General features: G+C 42.6%; 2 protein-coding genes across 4 annotated transcripts in view; both read right to left on the bottom strand.

Moving 5' to 3' along the window:
• Positions 1 to 14,246, bottom strand: part of CD59 (CD59 molecule (CD59 blood group)) — a 32,845-nt gene extending 18,599 nt beyond the window's left edge. Inside the window, exons 1-2 of the mRNA XM_070046129.1 lie at positions 13,967 to 14,246; positions 4,736 to 4,820 (exon numbers count right to left, since the gene is read on the bottom strand). Of these exons, the coding sequence (XP_069902230.1) occupies positions 4,736 to 4,802 (67 nt within the window). The 5' untranslated portion in view covers positions 4,803 to 4,820; positions 13,967 to 14,246. The remainder of the gene's footprint in view (positions 1 to 4,735; positions 4,821 to 13,966) is intronic.
• Positions 14,247 to 17,329: 3,083 nt separating this feature from the next.
• Positions 17,330 to 24,693, bottom strand: part of FBXO3 (F-box protein 3) — a 32,194-nt gene continuing 24,830 nt past the window's right edge. The window contains exons 10-12 of one of the 3 annotated variants that reach the window (XM_030864761.2): positions 23,594 to 23,784; positions 19,831 to 20,021; positions 18,316 to 18,453 (exon numbers count right to left, since the gene is read on the bottom strand). In XM_030864761.2, the coding sequence (XP_030720621.1) occupies positions 19,878 to 20,021; positions 23,594 to 23,784 (335 nt within the window). In that variant the 3' untranslated portion in view covers positions 18,316 to 18,453; positions 19,831 to 19,877. The other 2 variants (XM_030864760.2, XM_060303366.2) reach the window with 2 other exon arrangements.

Raw genomic sequence — 24,693 nt, 5'->3', positions numbered from 1 at the left:
TTTATAGGACACTCCATCCAAAAACAACAGAATACACATTTTTCTCAAGTGCTCATGGAACATTCTCCAGGATAGATCATATCTTAGGTCACAAATCAAGCCTTGGTAAATTTAAGAAAATTGAAATTGTATCAAGTATCTTTTCTGACCACAACGCCATGAGACTAGATATCAATTACAGGAAAAGATCTGTAAAAAATACAAACACATGGAGGCTAAACAATACACTACTTAATAATGAAGAGATCACTGAAGAAATCAAAGAGGAAATCAAAAAATACCTAGAAACAAATGACAATGGAGACACAACGACCCAAAACCTGTGGGATGCAGCAAAAGCAGTTCTAAGGGGGAAGTTTATAGCAATACAAGCCCACCTTAAGAAGCAGGAAACATCTCGAATAAACAACCTAACCTTGCACCTCAAGCAATTAGAGAAAGAAGAACAAAAAAACCCCAAAGCTAGCAGAAGGAAAGAAATCATAAAAATCAGATCAGAAATAAATGAAAAAGAAATGAAGGAAACAATAGCAAAGATCAATAAAACTAAAAGCTGGTTCTTTGAGAAGATAAACAAAATAGATAAACCACTAGCCAGACTCATCAAGAAAAAAAGGGAGAAGACTCAAATCAATAGAATTAGAAATGAAAAAGGAGAGGTAACAACTGACACTGCAGAGATAAAAGAGATCATGAGAGATTACTACAAGCAACTCTATGCCAATAAAATGGACAATCTGGAAGAAATGGACAAATTCTTAGAAATGCACAACCTGCCAAGACCGAATCAGGAAGAAATAGAAAATATGAACAGACCAATCACAAGCACTGAAATTGAAACTGTGATTAAAAATCTTCCAACAAAGAAAAGCCCAGGACCAGATGGCTTCACAGGCGAATTCTATCAAACATTTAGAGAAGAGCTAACACCTATCCTTCTCAAACTCTTCCAAAATATAGCAGAGGGAGGACCACTCCCTAACTCCTTCTACGAGGCCACCATCACCTTGATACCAAAACCAGACAAGGATGTCACAAAGAAAGAAAACTACAGGCCAATATCACTGATGAACATAGATGCAAAAATCCTCAACAAAATACTAGCAAACAGAATCCAACAGCACATTAAAAGGATCATACACCATGATCAAGTGGGGTTTATTCCAGGAATGCAAGGATTCTTCAATATACGCAAATCTATCAATGTGATAAACCATATTAACAAATTGAAGGAGAAAAACCATATGATCATCTCAATAGATGCAGAGAAAGCTTTTGACAAAATTCAACACCCATTTATGATAAAAACCCTGCAGAAAGTAGGCATAGAGGGAACTTTCCTCAACATAATAAAGGCCATATATGACAAGCCCACAGCAAACATCATCCTCAATGGTGAAAAACTGAAAGCATTTCCACTAAGATCAGGAACAAGACAAGGTTGCCCACTCTCACCACTATTATTCAATATTGTTTTGGAAGTTTTAGCCACAGCAATCAGAGAAGAAAAGGAAATAAAAGGAATCCAAATTGGAAAAGAAGAAGTAAAGCTGTCACTGTTTGCAGATGACATGATCCTATACATAGAGAACCCTAAAGATGCTACCAGAAAACTACTAGAGCTAATCAATGAATTTGGTAAAGTGGCAGGATACAAAATTAATGCACAGAAATCTCTGGCATTCCTATATACTAATGATGAAAAATCTGAAAGTGAAATCAAGAAAACACTCCCATTTACCATTGCAACAAAAAGAATAAAATATCTAGGAATAAACCTACCTAAGGAGACAAAAGACCTGTATGCAGAAAATTATAAGACACTGATGAAAGAAATTAAAGATGATATAAATAGATGGAGAGATATACCATGTTCTTGGATTGGAAGAATCAACATTGTGAAAATGACTCTACTACCCAAAGCAATCTATAGATTCAATGCAATCCCTATCAAACTACCACTGGCATTTTTCACAGAACTAGAACAAAAACTTTCACAATTTGTATGGAAACACAAAAGACCCCGAATAGCCAAAGCAATCTTGAGAACGAAAGAAGGAACTGGAGGAATCAGGCTCCCTGACTTCAGACTATACTACAAAGCTACAGTCATCAAGACGGTATGGTACTGGCACAAAAACAGAAAGATAGATCAATGGAACAGGATAGAAAGCCCAGAGATAAACCCATGCACATATGGACACCTTATCTTTGATAAAGGTGGCAGTAATGTACAATGGAGAAAGGACACCCTCTTCAATAAGTGGTGCTGGGAAAACTGGACAGGTACATGTAAAAGTATGAGATTAGATCACTCCCTAACACCATACACAAAAATAAGCTCAAAATGGATTAAAGACCTAAATGTAAGGCCAGAAACTATCAAACTCTTAGAGGAAAACATAGGCAGAACACTCTATGACATAAATCAAAGTAAGATCCTTTCTGACCCACCTCCTAGAGTAATGGAAATAAAAACAAAAATAAACAAATGGGACCTAATGAAACTTCAAAGCTTTTGCACAGCAAAGGAAACCGTAAACAAGACCAAAAGACAACCCTCAGAATGGGAGAAAATATTTGCAAATGAAGCAACCGACAAAGGATTAATCTCCAAAATTTACAAGCAGCTCATGCAGCTCAATAACAAGAAAACAAACAACCCAATCCAAAAATGGGCAGAAGACCTAAATAGACATTTCTCCAAAGAAGATATACAGACTGCCAACAAACACATGAAAGAATGCTCAACATCATTAATCATTAGAGAAATGCAAATCAAAACTACAATGAGATATCATCTCACACCAGTCAGAATGGCCATCATCAAAAAATCTAGAAACAATAAATGCTGGAGAGGGTGTGGAGAAAAGGGAACCCTCTTGCACTGCTGGTGGGAATGTGAATTGGTTCAGCCACTATGGAGAACAGTATGGAGGTTCCTTAAAAAACTACAAATAGAACTACCATATGACCCAGCAATCCCACTACTGGGCATATACCCTGAGAAAACCAAAATTCAAAAAGAGTCATGTACCAAAATGTTCATTGCAGCTCTATTTACAATAGCCCGGAGATGGAAACAACCTAAGTGCCCGTCATCGGATGAATGGATAAAGAAGATGTGGCACATATATACAATGGAATATTACTCAGCCATAAAAAGAAACGAAATTGAGCTATTTGTAATGAGGTGGATAGACCTAGAGTCTGTCATACAGAGTGAAGTAAGTCAGAAAGAAAAAGACAAATACCGTATGCTAACACATATATATGGAATTTAAGAAAAAAATGTCATGAAGAACCTAGGGGTAAAGCAGGAATAAAGACGCAGACCTCTTAGAGAACGGACTTGAGGTTATGGGGAAGGGGAAGGGTGAGCTGTGACAGGGCGAGAGAGAGTCATGGGCATATACACACTAACAAACGCAGTAAGGTAGATAGCTAGTGGGAAGCAGCCGCATGGCACAGGGATATTGGCTCGGTGCTTTGTGACAGCCTGGAGGGGTGGGATGGGGAGGGTGGGAGGGAGGGAGACGCAACAGGGAAGACATATGGGAACATATGTTTATGTATGACTGATTCACTTTGTTATAAAGCAGAAACTAACACACCATTGTAAAGCAATTATACCCCAATAAAGATGTTAAAAAAAAAATAAAAAAAAAAAATAAAACAGAAGAGATGTTCCAACAAGATGTAGTGAAAAAAAATGACGTCTAGAACAGACTGGGAAATAAACATTTTAAGGAATAATTAAAAAAAAAAAAAAAAAAATAACAGTTAGTAGGGCTTCCCTGGTGGCGCAGTGGTTGAGAGACTGCCTGCCAATGCAGGGGACACGGGTTCATGCCCTGGTCCGGGAAGATCCCACATGCCGCGGAGCGCCTGGGCCCGTGAGCCATGGCCGCTGAGCCTGCGCGTCCGGAGCCTGTGCTCTGTGGCGGGAGAGGCCACAACGGTGAGAGGCCCGCGTACCGCAAAAAAAAAAAAAAAATAACAGTTAGTAGTACCAACGTGACATAGGCAGAAAATGACCTTTGATGTTTACAGTGAAGCAAAGCAAATAACACAGGTGTTCCTACTGTTACAGAGGTAACGAGGATCTCCAGCAGGCAGAGAGGGGTGGCCCCGAGAAGGAGCTGGGGCAGACACTCTGGTGCCAGGCTTATTTGGGTTCAAATTCTGGCTGCACCACTTTGGTGTGATATTTTACAAGTTATTTAATCTCTTTGGGCCTCAGTCTTGTCACCTGTAAAATGGCAAGAAAAATAGTCCCTGCTCCACAGGGTGGACATGAGGATTAAATAAGTAAATACATGTAAAATGCTGAGAATAGTGATTGGCACGTGAATGCTACAAGCAGCAGCAGCATCACACAGGAGAAGCCCAGGGCGGGCGGCTGGGCTCAGCACCCTAAAGATGGCATCCATCGGTAGCCCCAGCGGCGGGTGGTGAACGGGGTGAAACTTAAGCAGCTCAGTGTAATCGCTCCCCACTCAAGCAGCTCTGTCACCCAGGATGAACTGTAACTCAGGAAGGTGCTCCACTCAGGGTAGGGCCGTAACACAGGAAGGAGCAGTCACACCACCCTGGACCTGTAGCACTGGTGGCGAAAGAACGGAAGCTCGGCCCGAGGTCTGTGGCATCAGCTTGGTCTTCCTGAGGCCTAAGAAAAAGTTTAGGGCCGAGGTGGCCTACCTGATCCAGATTCACGTCCCTGTGGACCACTCACCTACATGGCAGACGACAGCCAGGCTGAACAGGAGCCCGAGCAAGGCGAACCCTCCTTTGCTTCCCATTGTGACCGGCTACAGATTCTGGAAGAAAGGAGCACAAAGCATGGTCATGAACCAACAGGTGATTGCCGGGTATCTCAGAAACCAAGAGGTGGAAGGCCTGGGGGCTTCAGGAAACATGGGAAGGAGTGAGCAGACCAAGAAAGCAGGGAATGTCCGGGCTGGGTGCGATGACCCTAGGGTGCTCTCAGGTGGGGCTGTGCTTGCTCCCTCCCTGGCTGAGACCTCGGCTTACTGAAGAAATGCTGCCGGGCCTGGTGGGAGGGGCAGCTGCAGGGAGTTAAAGCACACCGGGCCCACCCCAGCTCTCACCTACAGTAGCCGTGCACCCTTGAATAAATTCAGTTCCTCTGAGCCTCAGTGTTCATGACTGAGCAGTGGGACAGCACTGTCTTCCCCCTCAGGGTCGCTGACTCAAATGAGAATATTAACAAAGTACATAATGCAGCACCTGCGATTTCAGCTCTGCAGGCCCCACCCCCAGCTGCTGGCTGAATTGAGCCTGAGCCCAGTGAGGGCCACTTCTCCAGGCCACGCCACTAAGTGCATCAGATGGAAGGGGTAACTCTGGAGGGCACCAGTGTGCCTTCAGAACAGGAAGCAAAGGCTTAGCGTGCACAGAAGCTCTGGCTCCCCACCTCCTCCTTAATCACTCTGGAAAAGTAAGGAGGGGTTCCAGGTACCTCTGGTGACAAGTCCCCATTACATTAATGCCTAGATGTGTGGCAGTGAGCATCAGGGGAGAAGAGGGGAGGGCTGAAACACCTTGAACCCTCCTTTTACCTGAGCAGGAGGCCAAGACACAGGGAGGGTTTTTTTTTTTAGACTTTATTATTATTATTATTATTTTTTGCGGTATGCGGGCCTCTCACTGCTGTGGCCTCTCCCGTTGCGGAGCACAGGCTCCGGACGCGCAGGTTCAGCGGCCATGGCTCACGGGCCCAGCCGGTCCGCGGCATGTGGGATCCTCCCGGACCGGGGCACGAACCCGTGTCCCCTGCATCGGCAGGCGGACTCTCAACCACTGCACCACCAGGGAAGCCCTATTATTTGTTTTTTAAAGATTTTTTTTTTATGTGGACCATTTTTTAAGTCTTTATTGAATTTGTTACAATATTGCTTCTGTTTTGGTTTCTTTTTGGTCCTGAGGCATGCGGGATCTTAGCTCCAGGACCACGGATCGAACCCACACCCCCTGCGCTGGAAGGTGAGGTCTTAACCACTGGACCACCAGGGAAGTCCCCACAGGGAGGTTTTTAACTTGCCTAAGTCCAAATCATGAGCAGTAGATCTAAGGAGTCTCCCGACCCTACCCCGACTCCCCTGAGGCCATCCTCCAACGAGGAGGCAGCAGCTGCCCCAAACCAGGGCAGCTCCACATTCTATTCTCCTGGGCCGCACAGGCCAGGATTTCTGCCTGGTAGACAGACGGGGCTCTTGGTGGGTGGGCCCTGCCCTCCTCTGGGTTGGAAATGGCATCTCTCACACCTCTGAAGGTCATGTGATGCTGAGGAGTTGGCTGAGGAAGGCCGGGGAGAATTGGGAAGCGAACAGGGCAGGGCCTGGCATTGCCCAAAGAAGACGCCATTGAGTAAAGCCACGCCCGGGAGAGAGACAGGTTGCTTGCTGACGTGTGGGAAAGTGGGGAGAAAATCTAACTGGGCCTGGCCTTTCTTTACAGGTTGAATACCCCCCACTTCCCTCTGGTACCTGCAACACCTACCACAGCCTACTAATGCCCCCCGCCACCGGGCTGACCCTCCCGGGGTGTAGCTGCCCACAGCACCCCTGTGCGGTGAGGACCTGAGGCTGCCCGAGGCCAGCGGTCAGAAGCTCAGACTGGGCTGGCGAAGACCTGGACACGAGGTCTGGCTCTGCCATGGCTACTGAGCCTCGTTCTCTTCACCTATGACAAGGGGCAGGTACATGGGCGCTTTCCCACACCAGGAGACTGAGGTGAGATAAGTTACCTATGTGCTTGACAGTCACAGAAAAGTGGTGGCTGTCACCGCTTCCTACCTCACCCTGGACTCCCTTCCTGACCACACCCAGATTTCCTGCCCAAAGTCAGGCACGTCCATACCTCCGGGTCAGACTATTGGCCTCTCCAGGCTCTCTTGTTCCCTGAGCCTGAGAGATGGAGGCAGCAAGGTCTCTGCATCCTAATAGCTCAGGGAGAGGCCCCTGCCCCTCCTGCCAGCACCTGACGCCCCTGCAATGCCGTCTGTTGGGAGCCAGATGGGTCAAGGGAGAGAATCACAGCGTTCCCGCGCCACCAACCCCCCAGCCAGTGGCCCAGGCCCAGCACACCCCAGCTCCCTGCCTGGTTCCTCATGCTCGGGGGCATCTGGGTAGAAAGGATGATTCACACACTCAGCTTAGGCAGGCCTGGGGCTGGGAAGAAGTGCTGCGAGAGAACAGGAGAGGAAGGCACCCATCTGAGGTCCCCGAACAGGGACGCGGAGAGCATCAGACTCTCCCTAAAAGTTAAGAACATCTGCTTCCTCAGGTAGCCCTACTGGAGGAGGAGGGAGGGACCTCCTGACGGGGGCGGGTAGGTGCTGGAAGGGCGGCGGGCTGGCAGGAGCTGCAAGCTCCAGGAGACTTCCCTTGGAATGGTCCTTGGCATGAATAACACCATTACAACAAAGAGGGTGCAGCGCAGTGAACTCGCCCTGATGACACGCATCAGAAAGAAGGGTCTACTAAGAAAGGCTCATCTCTTAACAAAAGCTGCGGAAACGGCACAGTGAACTGGTCTAGGGACAGGCTTTCTCGTCGACCGGTGAACAAAGTCTTGAATATTTCTGGCTCTGCCACTTATTGCCGTGTGTTACTCAACCTCTGGGCCTCCCTTCTTCACCAAGTAAACACAGGGATAATCACAGGTACTGCACAGCATGGTGCCTGGCCAAAGAAGGCCCTCAAAAAGCAGTAGCCACCATGAGTATCACTGGGAAGTCCCGAGGTTCCCAGGAAAAGAAATTGGGCAGGGAGGGGGTGTTGGCGGGTGGAGGGTGTGGCAGAGAGACTAAGTGATCAGTGTACGGATGTTGAGCTGTTCGGATCGGAAGACCAGGTCTTCATTAACCACTACTAAAATATGAATTTCCAAGAGCGATATGTTGTTATGAAATGGCAGGGGTGGGGGACAGAAAATAGCTGATTGTTTTAAAGCTATTTTATAAATGCCCCCCAAAATGCTGCTGATAGTAGTAAACACTAAGCAGGATTATTTATAATCTCTTATTTCTCTTCCTGACCTTTTACTTTTTGCCATACCTCCCCAAATATTCTATAATGAGCCAAGCATTATTTTTATAATTAGAAATAGGAAACTCCGCACATTACAAAACTTTCCCTTTTAGTAGTCATAGATCACCTGTCTTCTGGCAAGTCTGTTACAGAATTAAAAAGAGAACCGCACCTCATGGCTTGAAACTCTTCCCCCTAGTCTAAAACATCCTCCATTTTAAATTTAAAAATGATGCCCGTAAGTTAAGTGTAGATCAGATGGTAGATGAACCGAGAGCTGCCGTTACTTTTTCAATCCACCCAACCAAACACTTAGATGCAAGATGCATCCAGAAGACCTCATCACTCTTTTCTAAACATATTGAGACTCATTTAAATGGATTTAATTATTGGAAACAGCCCAAAGTCATTCTGCCTCCCATCCAAGTACTAACCAGGCCCGACCCTACTTAGCTTCTGAGATCAGATGAGATGGGGCGCGTTTAGGGTGGTATGGCCGTAGACGCAAAGTCATTCTGGAAAAGGTGCACAGAATAAGATAGGTGAGCCTATTGGAAAACACCATTTGGGAGTCATAGGACACGGCTGGAGCCAGCCTTAGGAAGTCTGGACAGATTTTCCTGGGTGGCTCTGAAGTTGACTCTAAAGGGAATTCCTTCAGGGGCACGCCAAATAGGCTTTTCACCAGAGGAATAAGTAACAGTCAAGGATATATAAGCATTGTTTAAAATAGTAAAAATTTGGTAACATACATTTCCAACAAGAAGATGAGTAAATTATGGTACACTTCCATGGTGGGGAACTACACAGCCATGAAGAGTAACAGACATGGAAGGCTATTCACAATGTATTAAGAAAAAAAGCCAGTTTAAAATAGCTATAATTTTATTACTTTGTCTTAAAAAAAATACACACACACACACACACATATATACACACTCGTATAAAAAAATGCTTGGAACACCTTCCCACTTTTCCGAAAATTTTGGATCATGGGATTAACAGCATGGTAGAATTATGAGCATCTTATTTATGCTTAAGTATATTTTCTTAACAATGAACCTTTTTATAGAAAGAGCTCTCAACATGAGTGAAGAATATTTTAATGTACTTAGGTGTCATTTCACTTGCAGCTTAAGTTTTAATTTTTCTACTACTCCACCTGATTAAGTATTAAAAATATATACCACCTTTCAAAATTTGCTACATTAAGGTAAAAAATATTTCATGGGTATATATTCTCCTATGTCTAAAAATAGTTACTTTAGTCACACCCTATATTTGTAAAAAAAAAAAAAAAAAATGAGGCTTGTGTGATTTTCTAGTTGTCCTGAAAGACCTATATTCTAATCCCACTCTGCTGTCAATTTATATAACCTTAATGCAGCCAACTACTTTACTTCAGTTCCTAATTTGTGAAGTGGTAATAATGATTTTATAGAATGATAAAATATAAAAATAAGACTTGAGGGTTTTAAAGCTCACTATGGGCTAAAATGTTACGTGGCACTTTAAGGAACAGACAAATGCACACACAATCCTGGGGTTACTCTGTCCTGGGCTTAGACCTGAGCTGGAAATAATATTTTTACTATTAGGTGCCAGATTTCTGAATTTCTTCCAGTTTATCAGGACAGCAAAGTACACAGCTGTAAAAGCCAGGAGAAACGGTTGGGATAAACCAGGGCTGTCCTATTTGGAAAAGTATAGTCAGAGACAGTAACCATCTTCAAATAGGGTAATGGCCACCAAGGAAGAGAGGGAGAGGTTATTCTGTGTAATTTACAAAGACAGCATTAGGATCAATTAGGGAGGCATTCTGAGCTTCCTAAGAGCAACTGCTTGCTATCACTCCACCCCTCCCTCCCTCCCTGCCATGTGCCAGGCACTGTGCAAAGTGTCAGCACATATGGAAATCAATTCCCTGGTGAAATGTGAAAAACTCCCCATCACTTGGAAATGTTCACACAGAGAGCAGAGATCACAAATCAGAGATGATGCAGAAAGATGCCAGCAGAAAGCAGCAAGGGGTTAAAACAAAAGATCTCTGAAGTACTAGAGATTCTCATCCTACAATAAGAACCAACCTGATCATTATTTATTCATTTCCATCCACCTGAGATGTAAGGGGAAGCTACAAGTTGCAAGGTGATTTACAAATACAGGCACCCCTAATCAAGTTCCTGAAAATGTTTTGGGTAGCCAGTTTATGGACAGTGTAAGCCTATATTCCATTATTTTAAATAGGAAAACAAAGACGTGTTGCCGTCCATCCAAAGACCCCAGCCAGTCCCCCCAAATGTCTATCTATCTATCTACCTATCTATGTATCTATCTATCTATCCATCTAAACAATCGAAATAAATGTGAACATAAAATATTTAACACACCAATGACCCAACAAACTGAAGGAATCCATCGGTGCATATATTTACTCTACGAAGTAAGTTCAGTCTCGGCACCTACCCCCCAGTCATCTCCACAACGGTCATTTATGAGCCCACTGTGAGCTGAGCAGGTGCCATGCTAGGCACTGGGCTACAGCGACTGCTGAACCAGGCGAAGTCCCACTCTCAAGAACCTTACAATCTAGCGGAGATGGACACCAACTAACACTAAAGACCAGGAAGAAAATAACATAGGGTAACAGTATTGGTTCTCTAGCTTTAGTGGGCATCAGAATCACCTGGAGGGCTGTTAAACACAGATTGCTGGGCCCTGACCCTCTAAGTTCTGATTCTGCACGTCTTGGGTGGGGCCCAGTTAGAAATTAGCATTTCTAACTGGGGACCACACTGAGCTGAAGATTCAAAGAGTGAGATGGACTTTGCCCACCCATGGGGATTCTGAAGACAGAGCAAGGGGGTCACAGCTGAGGCATACAGGTGGCCTCTAGGAGTGAAGAATGGTCCTTAACGGACACTCAGCCAGGAAATGGCACCTCAGTCCTCCAACCCCGAAGACTGTACTGTGCCAATAGCTTGAATGGTCAAGGGGACAGATTCTCGCACAGAGCCGCCAAAAAGGAACACAGCCCTGCTGACACGTTGATGCGAGCCCAGTGAGGCCCGGGTCAGATTTCTGACAGATGGAACTGTAAGATTAATAAATTTGTGTTGTGTTAAGCCACTAGGTTTGTGGTGATTTGTTTCAACAGTAATAGAAAATGAATACACCAACCTCAGAACTGGCACGTGGCAGAGCAGCATTTAAACCCAGGTCTGAGCTCTTAACCACAGTTAAACTCTCTGGTGGGGAAACTTCTTGTGAATTCAGCTTCTGAAATAAATTGGTTAACACAGGCCACCAGAGAAGAGATTTTACATTGGCAACGTTGCCACAAGATTCACAGATGCCCGGGAGTATAGTTTCTGTTCCTGGGAGCCTGGAGCCTCAGAGGCTGATAAACTTTAAGGCTAGAAGTATTCTCAAAAATTAAACCCAACGTTCCTATTTTATAGGACATTAATGGAGGCCCCAGGGGATGAAATTACCCATTCCCAAGGCAACAGGTTAGTTGCAAAGACACACTGGGTGGATCTCCCTTCTATTTACCAGGGGCCAGTAACTCACAAGTAGCTTAACATTACCTGGAGGCCAGTAGTGTTAGTGGCTTGGGGCTTTGCCTCCTTATCACCTTGTACACACACAGCCTGGCAAGCTGAGAAGATCACTGATCTTACACAAAGATCACTCAGCTCAGAGAAGTCATTACTTCAGCAAGTAGAGACAAACAGAAAGCCACCATCATAATGAACAGCCCCTCCCAGTTACTCTGAGATGCCAGAGACAACCATCTCAGAACTCTCTAAACTACACAAATCGGAAGCTTCCTCAACAAGGAAGGGCCTTCCTTGCAATTTGTTCCAGGGACTCAAGTCTCTAGTTCTCCAAAGAGGGCCCTTTCCAGACAGCTTCGTCACGGCCCTGCCCTTTGAGATTGTACGTGGAGAGCCAACTGTGTAGTGAAGATATTTCACAAGATATAGGGTGTAGTAATAACATGTCCTCCGCTTCGGAAATTCTCAAGCATCTCTGGGCTTGGTTTTGTTTATGGCATCTTTGCTCGTGAGGTTCTTCTGGAGCTGGCCCAGAATTTTTTATGCATTTCTTTTCAAGAGCTTGTACCTGCAGCTGTCAAAGCTGAATTCCATTAGACACCCGCTCTCCACACTCTAACATCCATTTTTATTTGGACTTTTACCTTACAAGCTACTCAGCATAATGAGGTGTTTTCCTTATAGTTTTCTGTTTGAAAATACAGAAGCCATAGTTTCACACATTTGGTCCACAGTCAGGCACCTCCCTCAATTAACATTCTGAGCTGTATGTGCCTTCCTTAGAGAACTGGGAGTAAGCTGCCCCCAACGGGGAACATGGGTACCGAAACATTAACAGCCACATTTGTTCTCCGCTTACCAGGTGCGCACAGAGTCCTTTCCACGAATTATCTCATAATTGGTGAGATATTCGTGTCCTTATAACACCCTAAGAAGTAAGGCCTGTTATTTTAGCAATAAGAAAATGAGGTTAAATAGCATGCTCAGCATTACGCAGCCAGTAAGAGCAGAGCCAAGGCTCAAACTGGTGCCAAGCCCAGGCCCTTGACCACACATGAACTTCATCACTTCTCTGCAAGCAAACCATGTCAAATTGTACTTATTTTAGGAGCATTCCAGAGCCATCATCACCGACAGATGAAGCTAGACAACGGAGAGCAAGGTGGTAGGAAAGAGCTGTTTCCCTGATCTGTGATTCTCAGAATTGCACACAAAGTAATCTTCGGATTATCTCGCCTGTATTTGAGGTCTCTCCCTCCTTTTCAAGAAATGTCTATCATCACAAGCAACCCTGATATGGTGTGGGCTATGTCTCTAGGTTTGTAAAACGTATGGGCTGATTTGTTTAGAATGAAATAGAATTATTGCAGTTGAGAGTGGTGGGCAGGTCTCAGCTGGAGCCCCCTGATATCCTTAAAAAACTGGCCAAGAACAGGATTTTTAAAAGAATCAGCTGGCCAAGAATCAGGAGGCACTTTCAAAGCGGACATGAGGCATTATAGGAAAGAAGGAAAGCACTGGTCAAAAGGAAAACCGGAGGAAGCCTGGGCCAGAGCCTTCACTAGGTGGCAACCAGGCCAAATCGCTATTTCACAAAGACTCCGAGGGCACGGACGAGATCCGAGTTTCAGAAGTCACACAACTACCGCCAGGGTGAGTCACAAATCCCAGCTCTTCGTGTGAGTTCCGGGATAAGGGGTGAAGCCACCTACGTCAGAGGAGAAATGGAACGTTACCTGGTACATTTCCAGGATCCATGGAGAAAACCACTACTTAAACGTTTCCTTAAGTCTGCCGTTAGACTCTATGAAGGGTGCGGCCCAAGCTGGCCCAAGCAAACTAAAATTGGACTCAAAATGTCTAAGTCACGACCCCACCCTGCTGTTTAAAACTCAAAATTTAAACCTCCAGAGGAAGAGAAGAATGTCCATAACTTCCAGGGATGGCATTAACCTCCTTTCAAGGTGCGATGCGATTTCTTTTCCCTAAACTGCAAGAGCTTCCCTTCAGATTCAAATTTCGAAACAAACACTCCCAGGAGAATGGAGGGCAGGGCCCGCGGAATTGGGGGTGTTTTGGAAAGCGCGCCCGCTCCCCCCTTCTCGTTGGTCGTATACAAAGGAATCACCAGTTCTGCGGGCCGCGGGCGGGGGGAAGGGCGCCGGATCTCGCCGTCCCTGGGCGCGGAGGCCGGCGCAGGGTGGGCACGGCCCTCTCGGACCCTCCAAACCCCCCAGTCCCGCGATGGCAGGGGCCCGGGCCCAGCTGCCCGTTGGCGCATGCGCCGGCCCAAATCCCCGAGTGCCGGACTCGGAGCGCGGCTCCGCTCCCCTCCTGGCCCCCAGACCTCACCTTCCAGCCCCCGTCGTCCGCTTCTGCGCGGGTACGCCTGCTAGGGTCGTCCAGTCGCGTTATATCGCCTCGGCTGGGGCGGGCTCCGCCTCCTCCCGCCGGCCCCACCCCGCCCAGACTCCGGCCTCGCCCTGCGCGCCGCAGTTTGCCAGCGAAGGTCACCCGAGCCGGCGCAATTGCGGGCTCCAGGACCCGGTGCAGAAAAAGCCCTGTGGCCAGGACTAGATTAAGACCTTTATGATAAAACACTGAAACGGAAAGTTTATGATGTTCTTCCTCCGATTTGTTATCGAAAACAAAAACAATATGAAACTCCAACACTTATGAATTTTCCTCCTTTGTTGAAAAAAATATGAAAATGTTTTTCAAAATGTTTGTGTGCCCTTGCCAAGCTCCCAATTGGCCTGGCTGTCGGGTTAGCCAGCCTGGCTGCAGCCTGAGGCTCCTTTCTGCTCCCGGGCTCTGGTAGCCTCCAAGTACCCTTGAGCCATAGTCACCTCTGTGACTTGTTTGGAACCGAGATGAAATTCTGCTGTGGGTTTTTTTTGGGGGGGGGGGAGGGGAGGCGTGCCCTGCAGCTTGTGGGATCTTAGTTCCCTGACCAGGAATGAAACCCACGCCCCCTGCAGTGGAAGCCGGGAGTCTTAACAGCTGGACCGCCATGGAAGTCTCTAGAACGTTATTTTTAGGTGAAGATGTAATCTGAAGTTTCTGGTTATCACTTTGTCACTACCCACTGCAGAACCGGCTTAAAGAGGGCCATACAAGGGGGAGTGGGAAAAGCAGGCCAAAAGTACAGGTCTTTCTCCAAGAGATTGACCTCTATTGGGGACTGTGAGACTCCTTGAGGATCAGGGTAAGAAGGTATTGCATCTCAGGACTGCTCATGTTGAATCGGGAGCGGAGGAACCCATGACAAAGTTCAAGCAGGGGAAATCGTATGACAACTGATCATGACACGTGCCTTCTACCATGATCCTCTGATGGCTTTGGGATGTCAGGGAATGAATTTCATTTGGTGGTGCCTTAATCTTGGTTTTTCTCTATACAAACAGTATTCTCAAATCAGAAAGATTTGCTTTGATATTTAAAGTGTGTCTGCTTAAATCAGCTAATACATGTGTTTCCTATGATAGCTTTACAAAGCTCTTCCACATGCATTTTCTATGCATCCTATAAGCTCTTCCCTCCTTTAAACTCTCTTGGGTTCTGAGATGCCACTCTCTCCTGGTTTTGCGTCCAGTTCCTTGACCTTTCGGTCTTGAGATTCTTTTGTGTGTGTGTGTTTTTTTTTGCGGTCCGCGGGCCTCTCACTGTTGTGGCCTCTCCCGTTGCGGAGCACAGGCTCCGGACGCGCAGGCTCAGCGGCCATGGCTCACGGGCCCAGCCGCTCCGCGGCATGTGGGATCCTCCCGGACCGGGTCACGAACCCGCGTCCCCTGCATCGGCAGGCGGACTCCCAACCACTGCGCCACCAGGGAAGCCCTCGGTCTTGAGATTCTTTTCCATTACCCCCTCATAATGTGGTGTTGCCAGGGTTGGACTGAGAACCATGGCTGTATGTTTTCCCTGGGAGACTATAGTGCACCCACTGTTTTACCTTGGGAATACAGTTGGCCCTCCATATCTGTAGGTTCGGCCAACCAACTGCAGAATATGCAGTTACCAAGGGCTGGCTGTATGACACCATTTTATATAAGGGACTTGAGCATGTTTTGGTATCTGTGGAGGTCCTGGAATAAATCCCCTGCAGATACCGAGGCATGACTGTATGTATGTTTGCAGATGATTAGCAAATCTTTATTCTCCAGTCCCGACCACTCCCTGGATCTTCATATTCATATCCAACTGATTACTGGACAACTCCATCTGTATGTCCCACAGACACCTTGAACTCAAAATGTGTCCAAATGTTCCACTGCTTTTCCTGCAATTTTTTTCATAAATGAAGCCCCGTACCTGGAATCAACTTCTATTTCTTCCACTCCCACACAGGCAATCACCAACTCCTGCCTATTTTATCATTTAGCTACTTCAATTTCATCCTCTCTTCACTCTACTCCTACTGATACTGCCCTAATTCATGCCTGTAGCATGTCTTACTTGGGCCATTACAATTCCTTCATACCAGGTTTACAGGCTGCCCATGTTAATACCTGCATCTCTTGCCCCTTCTCTACTTTTGCTCCTGCTGGAGACCTGGCTGGTTTACCTCTCTCCAGCCTTATGATTGACTTTTTACTTTCCATTTAATTTTTCCCTTTTCTCGTCATCCTTCCTGGAATACAATATGACTGCAGTTGCTATCTTGCAGTCATGAGGTGACCTTAAAGATTAAAGTCTGCTACGAATGGTAGAACAGGAAGATGGAAGGAACCTAGAATGTTGACACCATTGGGCCACCGTATCAGTCCTGAGCTAGTTACTTTCTACTTTTCACAAGAGAAAAAAAAAACCCTAAGCTATTTAAGCTCCGGTTTATTTACATATCTGCCTCATCCTGATACATCAAGCTTCAGACAAATGAGTAAAAGATAAGTGGTTTTCTGAATGGACCTAGGAGCCAGAAATGGGCTTCACTCCACCAAAAGCAGTCTGATCAACTGTTAGATCCCTTTTCTGTGTGAATACACATTCTTGCCAATGAAATAAAACACCTGAGGATGTTATCAACTAATCAATCACACCTTAGTAAGAAATAGAGACCATTCATTCAACATACTAAGAGAATGAATTCTGATGGAAGGATAAGCAAGCCTGAAGCATTCTGAGGAGCAAGGATTGGATGGGGTGGCAGGGAGATTTGGGACATCATGAGTACTCTGGGAACTGAGAGAAGAGAGGCCATTCTGAAAAAAGAAAGATGCAAAGAATGGCAAGGTATCCTGGCTCCAGCTTTAACTTCCAACGTTAATAGTTTTAATTAAATCACTACTTTACTGGGGAAGTTTATTTTTCAAAAAACCAGTGGTTTGATTAAAAAAAAAAAAGGATAGGCATAATAGATTTGGGAGCCTATTTAAAAAGAAATAAGCAGGAAAAACTACTTACTCCACTTCAGAACATTTTGACATGTGCCAGTATGAAAGACTAAGTTTGCCTTCATGGTCCCTGATGGGAGTTGCTTAATCCTGTATATACCTCCCTCTTCCTACAGTTTTCCCTACAAAAGAACTGTTCCTGGGCTAAGTGCGAGGTGGAGTACATGACAGAGTATCGTCAAAGCCAGGAAATGACTTTGAATGGGCCTCTGGCAATAGGCCAATGAGTTTTGATCTCATCTTCCATCTTAAGAGCAAAGGCTTATTAATATTAGTTTATGGGAAATAGGCAATTATACAAAATACAGGATCGGAACCAAAATATGTTTTCAAAATGTGAGTTTTTGACACTTGGAGGATTTCATTCCAAACTCTCAATTACATAATTACAAAAAAATCCATGTTTTAGGGAAACATACTTAATCTTAACTTAAAATTCATGTCACTTATCACAAAGTTAGACAGTCAAGTATATAGAGGGGAAACAAAACAGAAGCAGTATTTTCAAATTTAGACTACATGAGATATTGTGAAGAATCTTTTGTTAATAAGCAACACAATACATACTTTTACACACTACACTTCAAAAATGATGCATCTGTGAACAACATGATAAAGTTCATAGTGTTGAAGACTTTAAGTTCAAGGTTGGCAGAGTTGAAGACTAAATTCAAGGTCAAAGTCATACTGATAGACTTTAAATTCAAGGTTGTTGTGACAAAAACTCTAAATTTAAGGACAGATTGTCTAAGAAAGGACAACTAGCATTCAAGCTATTTAGTCAATCAGTTCCCTGTGAGTACAAAATATACAGGACTCACTAAATGGATTAGCCTAATTACAAATTCTGTTCATTTCTAAATAACTTATGTCTTTTCACAGAATCATTCAGTCACAGTTTCTCTCTATCCTTGTGTAGGTATTTCTGCTTCATTTTAAATCCTTATTCTACTCCCTCCCATTTCCATATTTTTATAAGTATAAAATATCTTTAAACAAAAAAAAAGTCTGTTCCTTAGCTAGAGAACTATTCTCCCACTGACTTCTAGAAGAGGAAAAAAAGATTCCCATTTCCTCCTCTACCTCAAAAACACTACGCAAACTCAAACAATCCAGCTCCTAAAGTAGTGTCGTATAGAACCCAGGTCCTGGCACAATATTTCATGCTAGTTTTCCTGCTATAAGCTGAGAACAATTTAGTTATTTACATTACTGAGAAATCTATTTAACAGGCTGATTCACCCCGGAGCTTCCATCAGCAGAGGCTTGCTAAAAAAGGCGAGAGCAGCGGCGTCTCCGAATGGGAACGTCAAAGACTCTCCTCCGTCTCTCCTCCTCGTCATCTTCATCAGATTCATCCATATCTGCCGAATCATCATCATCGTCTTCCTCCTCCTCCTCCTCTTCTTCCTCTTCCATCTCTTCATATTCATCAGGACCCATTTCCTTGAAAGAGAAAACAATCTTTTGATAAGAACTTCCATCAGTTTTTTGACTCTTATTTAATATAAGTTCTCATTTACCTAGAATCTAAACAACTGGGCATGCCAAATATGAATTTTTATAGACTTCTCAGAGAATGTTTATAGATTTTTAAAATAGAATTTTATAGCCTTTTATACAGTTTCATGATGCACATGCTGATGCAAATTCTAGAGTATATATTCTATCACGTTTTAAAATGCTCAATGTGGTTTTAATGGTAAATATATTTCATCAGTATAGTACTTATTTTTTACATGGTGGTTGGTAATTCACACAATGTAGCAAACAGACCACTCCTAACAGCCCAAGATAAAATTTTACTGAACTTATTAGTGTACTGAATAACAATTCTTTATTAACCTACATGCTTACAGAAAAGAGGATCTGAAAATATTGCTAAGGTATGACCTCTACTGGTAAGTTTTATGTACTGTCAACAGGAGGTCTGAGATTTCTATTGAGCTCCTAGTATAAAGACAATCAGCATCGGTAGCCTCTGCTTTTAAATTAATTTGTTGAAGGCTCTCAGAATAAGGCAGTAGTGATGTTGAACATCCAATATCTGAACATCTCTTGGGAACTTCAGTTCCTTTTAAGCAGTGTCTCTAATTGAGTCTTGACCCATTCTGCTGTTGGTTTTCTCTCTCACACATTTGAAGACTCAGTGAGAGGACCTCCTGTATTGGACAGAACTCTGAACGGCAAGGAGGACCTAGCTGGTAATGTGGCAAGTATTGGGAAACTTGGGATGTGATGGCAGCAAAAGTCCTTCCACCAAGGCTTTTATGGCATTGCATATGCAGCATCCCACTACCCCGTGATCGAGTCTCTAACCACTCTCCCCTGTTCACTGCCCTCCAGCTACAGTGGCCTCCGTGCAGTTCTTCAGACGTACCAAGCACATGAGTGCTTCAGCACCTCTGTACTTGCTGTTCTTCTGCTTGGAACACCCTTCAACCACACATCCACCCAGCTCCCTCTACTTCTTTCAAGTCTGAACTCAAATGTCACCAAGGCCTTCCCTGACACATCTTTATATCAGAACAACCCAACAGTATACTCCTTAGCTCCCTTACTCTGATTTTTCTCCCAGAGAACGTATTACTACTTGACATAAGTGAGGAGTGTGTATTTGCTACACTTTGTCTCTTCCAACTAGAATGTAAATTCCAAGCCAGAGATTTTTTTTTAATCTCCTCAACTTTCTTCTTTTTTTATTTTTATTGAGGCATAATTGACATACAACATTATATTGGTTTCAGATGTACAACATAATGATTCCATATTTGTATACATTACAAAATGATCCCCACAATAAATCTAGTTAACATCCATCACCTTACATAGTTACAGGGCTTTTTTCTTGTGATGAGAACTTCTAAGATCTACTCTCTTAGCAACTTCCAAATATGCAGTACAGTGTTATTAACCATAGTCGCCATGCTGTACATCACATCCCTGAAGGCAGAGATTTTGATTATATCGTTCACTGCATTTTCCCCAGCACCTAGTAGGTACTCAATAAATATCTGTTGAGCAAGCAAATTAATTAACGTGGGGGAAAGGAAATGTCCTTTAGAATTTGTCAAAGGAACTGTCACTTGGGATTTATTATAACACTAACAACAACAATCAGAGAAAATATACATAACTATATTTCATTACTTTTATCTTTTGATTTTTTTAATCTGGGAAATAAAGACTTTAAAATTCAGTAGAAGGTACAAAAGGGGGAGAGGATTAAGGCTTAGGAAATTCTGAAACATTAAATCCAGGTAGTATGATTATTAATTATCTTAAGGAAGAAACCAGAAAAACTGTTAAAGAAATCAATGTAGCTAAAGAGGGAGATTGCTGATGATCTCAGACAAAAGTGTACATATACAAACAGTGGATGGAAAGAGGAACACACAGACAAGAATGGAAATAAATAAGCAGCAGGAGCCTCTCAAGTGTCCAAAAACAAACTACCTAGACCAAGAAAAGGCTTAAGACCAACCAAAAAATGTTTTATAGCAACATTCAAAGTATAAAGCAAAAGGAAGTATTAAGTATGATAATATATGGCTAGTGGACAAATAAGGGGAACAACTCAACTTCCATATCAAAAAAACTAATTTTTAAACAGGAAAGGTACAATACAAATAAACACAATACAAATACAATCCCCACTGCCTCTTTCATGTTGATTAGAAATAAGTCCAGAATTCTCATTTCATTTTATTGAGTTCTCATCCTCGAGAAAGAGAAAACATTTTCCACAAGGCAGATCAAGATTTTATATGCTTCTTTGTGGTTGGGAGGAAACTAAAACTCTTAAGTAAGAACATAGTTAAGAGAGGGTCAAACATGTAATGAGTTTATTATTGTAATTTGAAATTATAAATTTAAAAATTTTAAACTTTAAAAAAGGAATAATATTATAAAACTTCTCAGTTTTAATTTTTAACATGATAAATGTCATATAACCCAAAAAGCAAGAGTTCTTTGGAGTCCTCAATAACTTTTAAGAGCTGAAGGGGATCATGAGACGGCAAAGTCTGAGAACTACTGTCCTTAAGTAAAAACTACTCTATCCCCACCCTAACAAACATTGAAAACAAGCCTCAACAGGATCGACTGACCCAACAGTAACTGCGCAAACTACCTGTGCAAACAAATGTCAACACTCTTTATGCTTTAGGTCAGGAATATATAGCAACTTTAGGGCAAGGAATATTGCCATAGATAGAGATTTTATAACAATAAAAGAAGCACTTCATTAAAAACATGTAACAATGCTAAACATATTTGCATATAATTAAAATACATGAAGCAAATTAAAAAGAGAATAAAAATTCAGAATTAAAAAAATAGACAAAACTGTAATTATAGTTGGAGATTACAACAATCATCTCTCAGAGAACACACACACATACAAAAGATCAGTAAATATATAGAAGACTTGAAAAACAGTCAACCAATTTGACTTGCCATTTATAGAATTAATATTCCCCCAAATGTCAGAATATACATTCTTTTCAAATACACAAGGATCATTTACCAAGATAGACCATAATGCTGGGCCATAAAACATTTAAAAATATTGAAATTATACACAGCGAGTTCTCTAACCATAACAAAACTAGAAATCAATAACCAAAAGGTAACTGGAAAAGCTCCAAATGTTTGGAAATTCATACATTTCTAGAAAAGACATAGATCAAAATTAAATTACAAGGGAAATCTGAGAATATTTTGAATTAAATGTTAATAAAAATAATGCATCAAAATTTGTGAAATGTAGCTAAAACAGTGCTTAGAGAGAAGGTCTAAAATCAATAATTTAAACTTCTACCTTAAGAAGTAAAAAAAAAAAGCAAATTAAACCCACAGTAAGTAGGAGAGAAATAAAGATAACTCCAGAAATCAATGAAACAGAAAATGAACAAATAGAGAGAAACAGTGAAACCAAAAATTGTTCCTTTAAATAATCAATAAAAGTGACAACCCCCTGGCTAAGATGATGAACAAAAGAGAAGATGTACATTACCAATATTAAGAACAAAACACTACATATAACTATAGCTCTTACGGCCATTAAAAGGATATCAAGGGAATACTGCAAATAACTTTTATGGAAATAAATTCAACATTTAGACCAAACGGACAAATTCCTTGAAAGACACAAAATTACCGAAAGTGAAACACGAAACAGAAAATATGAATATTAAAGAAATAAAATTCATATCTCAAAACGTTCCCACAAAGAGAACTCCAGCCCAAGATGACTTCACTGATAAATTGTATCAAATATTTAAGGACAAGATGATACCAATCTCATACAGAAATGGGGCTAGTCAAAAATGGAATACTGTTATAGGAAGTAGCAAATTTACAGTATTGGAAATATACCACTGGGAGGGAAGCTAAACTTCACTTCCAAACCCAGGCTGTAGACTCTTTTCACCAGAAATACCACAAGTATAATGGCCTAAAGTCTCATCATCATCCTTCTCTTTCCAAACTGGAGTTGGGAATGTATCCACTCTAAGTCAGATTAATATCATGTCTATCTTCCCAGACTTCCATTAGACCCACCCATCGGGGTCATCCCAGGAGCTAGAGGGCTTTTTTTGAATATTTGACACCTATGACTTGATTATATTCTGGGTATGCAATTCATTATTTATTCCTATTGTATAACTCAAGTGTCATAATTTTCTTTAATCATTTTATAGCCTGTAAGATTGGGGTTACTGCTATACCTGTCACCCTAGAAATGAGATTTCAAAAAAACAGCTAGTTGACTTAGGAAATGATCCCAAAGAGAGACTACTAAAAGTGCAAGTCTACCCATTAAATCTTCTTTGTAATGATTTTATAGGATATTTGTGTTATTTTTTTAAAATTGGGAGTTTTAGCAAAACCACTGTAAGAAATTGCTTCCCCAGTCTTAATGAAATAAAATAAAGGCGATTCTAACTGGTCTAGTGTGGTGATTCTCATTAGGCAACAAAACTGTTTTTGGAAACTGGAAAAGACACTGAAACTTTGAAACCAATAACTACCTTATATGATACTGTAATGGTGGATACATGTCATTATACATACACTTAAACCCACAGAATATGCAACACCAAGAGTGAACCCTAATGTAAACTATGGACTTTGGGTGATAATGATGTGTCAATGTAGGTTCACCAGCTGCAACAAAGTTACTACTCTGGCGGGAGATATTGATGATGGGGGAGTCTATGCATGAGTTGAAGCAGAGAGTATATGGGAAATCTCTGTACCTTCTGCTCAATTTTGCTGTGAATCTGAAACTGCTCTAAAAAATAAAGTCTATTTAAAACAAACAAACAAATAAAAACAACAACAAAAACATAACAGTAGAGTTACTCTGATTGAAGAATCTGGAGCCTAGTTTACTTACTGTCCACCCCCCCCAACATATTCACACATCTCCCCCTCCCCCCAAAGATATTTCCCTCAAAATCTCTAGGGTTCTCTGAAATACCATTTACAAACTATCTGTCCGGGTAATCAACAAAGACCCTCTGTGGAGTTCATTCCACAACGTCATGTAAAATCAGCACCAGAGGAAAATTTAACCTACCAATCGAGCTATAGACACCCTGAATGTCGGACATGCCATATGGAATCGGGGAATGGCAACATTAAAGATCTTGTCTTTAAAGTAAAGGAAATGGAAGGTATAATATCCTTCCATATAGCCTGATGTTGTAGAGAATGTGGTACAACTTGTGTATTCATATACCCGGCCTGGGCTGATGATTGGAAATTCACCTGCAGAGAAAACAGTAACAATAAATTAAAGTATAATATTTAGTTCTTCATTATAGCAAACACGATATGTCCTCTTTAAACTATATTAAAGAAAATGCATAATTAGAAAAAATCTAAAAGGAACTATAAAAAAATGTTAATATTTTGGGATGGGATTATGAGTATTTTGACATTTTTTTGTACTCTCCTAATTCCCTATAGTGTGTTGGGGGTGGGGGGGTGATATCCAGTAGAATGAAAATTAAAAAAAGAGAGGGGGGCTTCCCTGGTGGCGCAGTGGTTAAGAATCCAACTGCCAATGCAGGGGACACGGGTTCAGGCCCTGGTCCGGGAAGATCCCACATGCCGCGGAGCAACTAAGCCCATGTGCCACAACTACTGAGCCTGCGCTCTAGAGCCCACAAGCCACAACTACGGAGCCAGCATGCTGTAACTACTGAAGCCCGTGTGCCTAGAGCCCGTGCTCTGCAACAAGAGAAGCCACTGCAATGAGAAGCCTGCGCACCGCAACGAAGAGTAGCCCCCGCTCACCGCAACTAGAGAAAGCCCGTGTGCAGCAAGGAAGACCCAACACAGCCAAAAATAAATAAAATAAAATTAATTTATAAAAAACTAATTTAAAAAAAAAGGAGCGGCATTGAGGACACAATCTTTAAGACACTGGTAATAAAAAGTGTCACATATTCTAGTTCAAACAGAGATAAGGATAATCTAAATGTTTAAATGTAGCAAGAGACTAAAACATAAAACTCTGAAGATGCATCTTAAGCATTTAGCCCAGACAAAATGGCAGTCACAAGGGAAAGGTTTTACACCAATAGACGAAATGACAGAAAAAGAATTACAGCTTTAATAAAATTCTTTAATATCCAGGAAAAATTCCTTAAAAAGACACGTAGAATATGAATC

The sequence above is a fragment of the Globicephala melas genome, chromosome 8 (assembly GCF_963455315.2).
Source record: "Globicephala melas chromosome 8, mGloMel1.2, whole genome shotgun sequence".
Classification (NCBI taxonomy): Eukaryota; Metazoa; Chordata; class Mammalia; order Artiodactyla; family Delphinidae; genus Globicephala; species Globicephala melas.
This window is presented reverse-complemented; position numbering and strand designations above follow the sequence as displayed.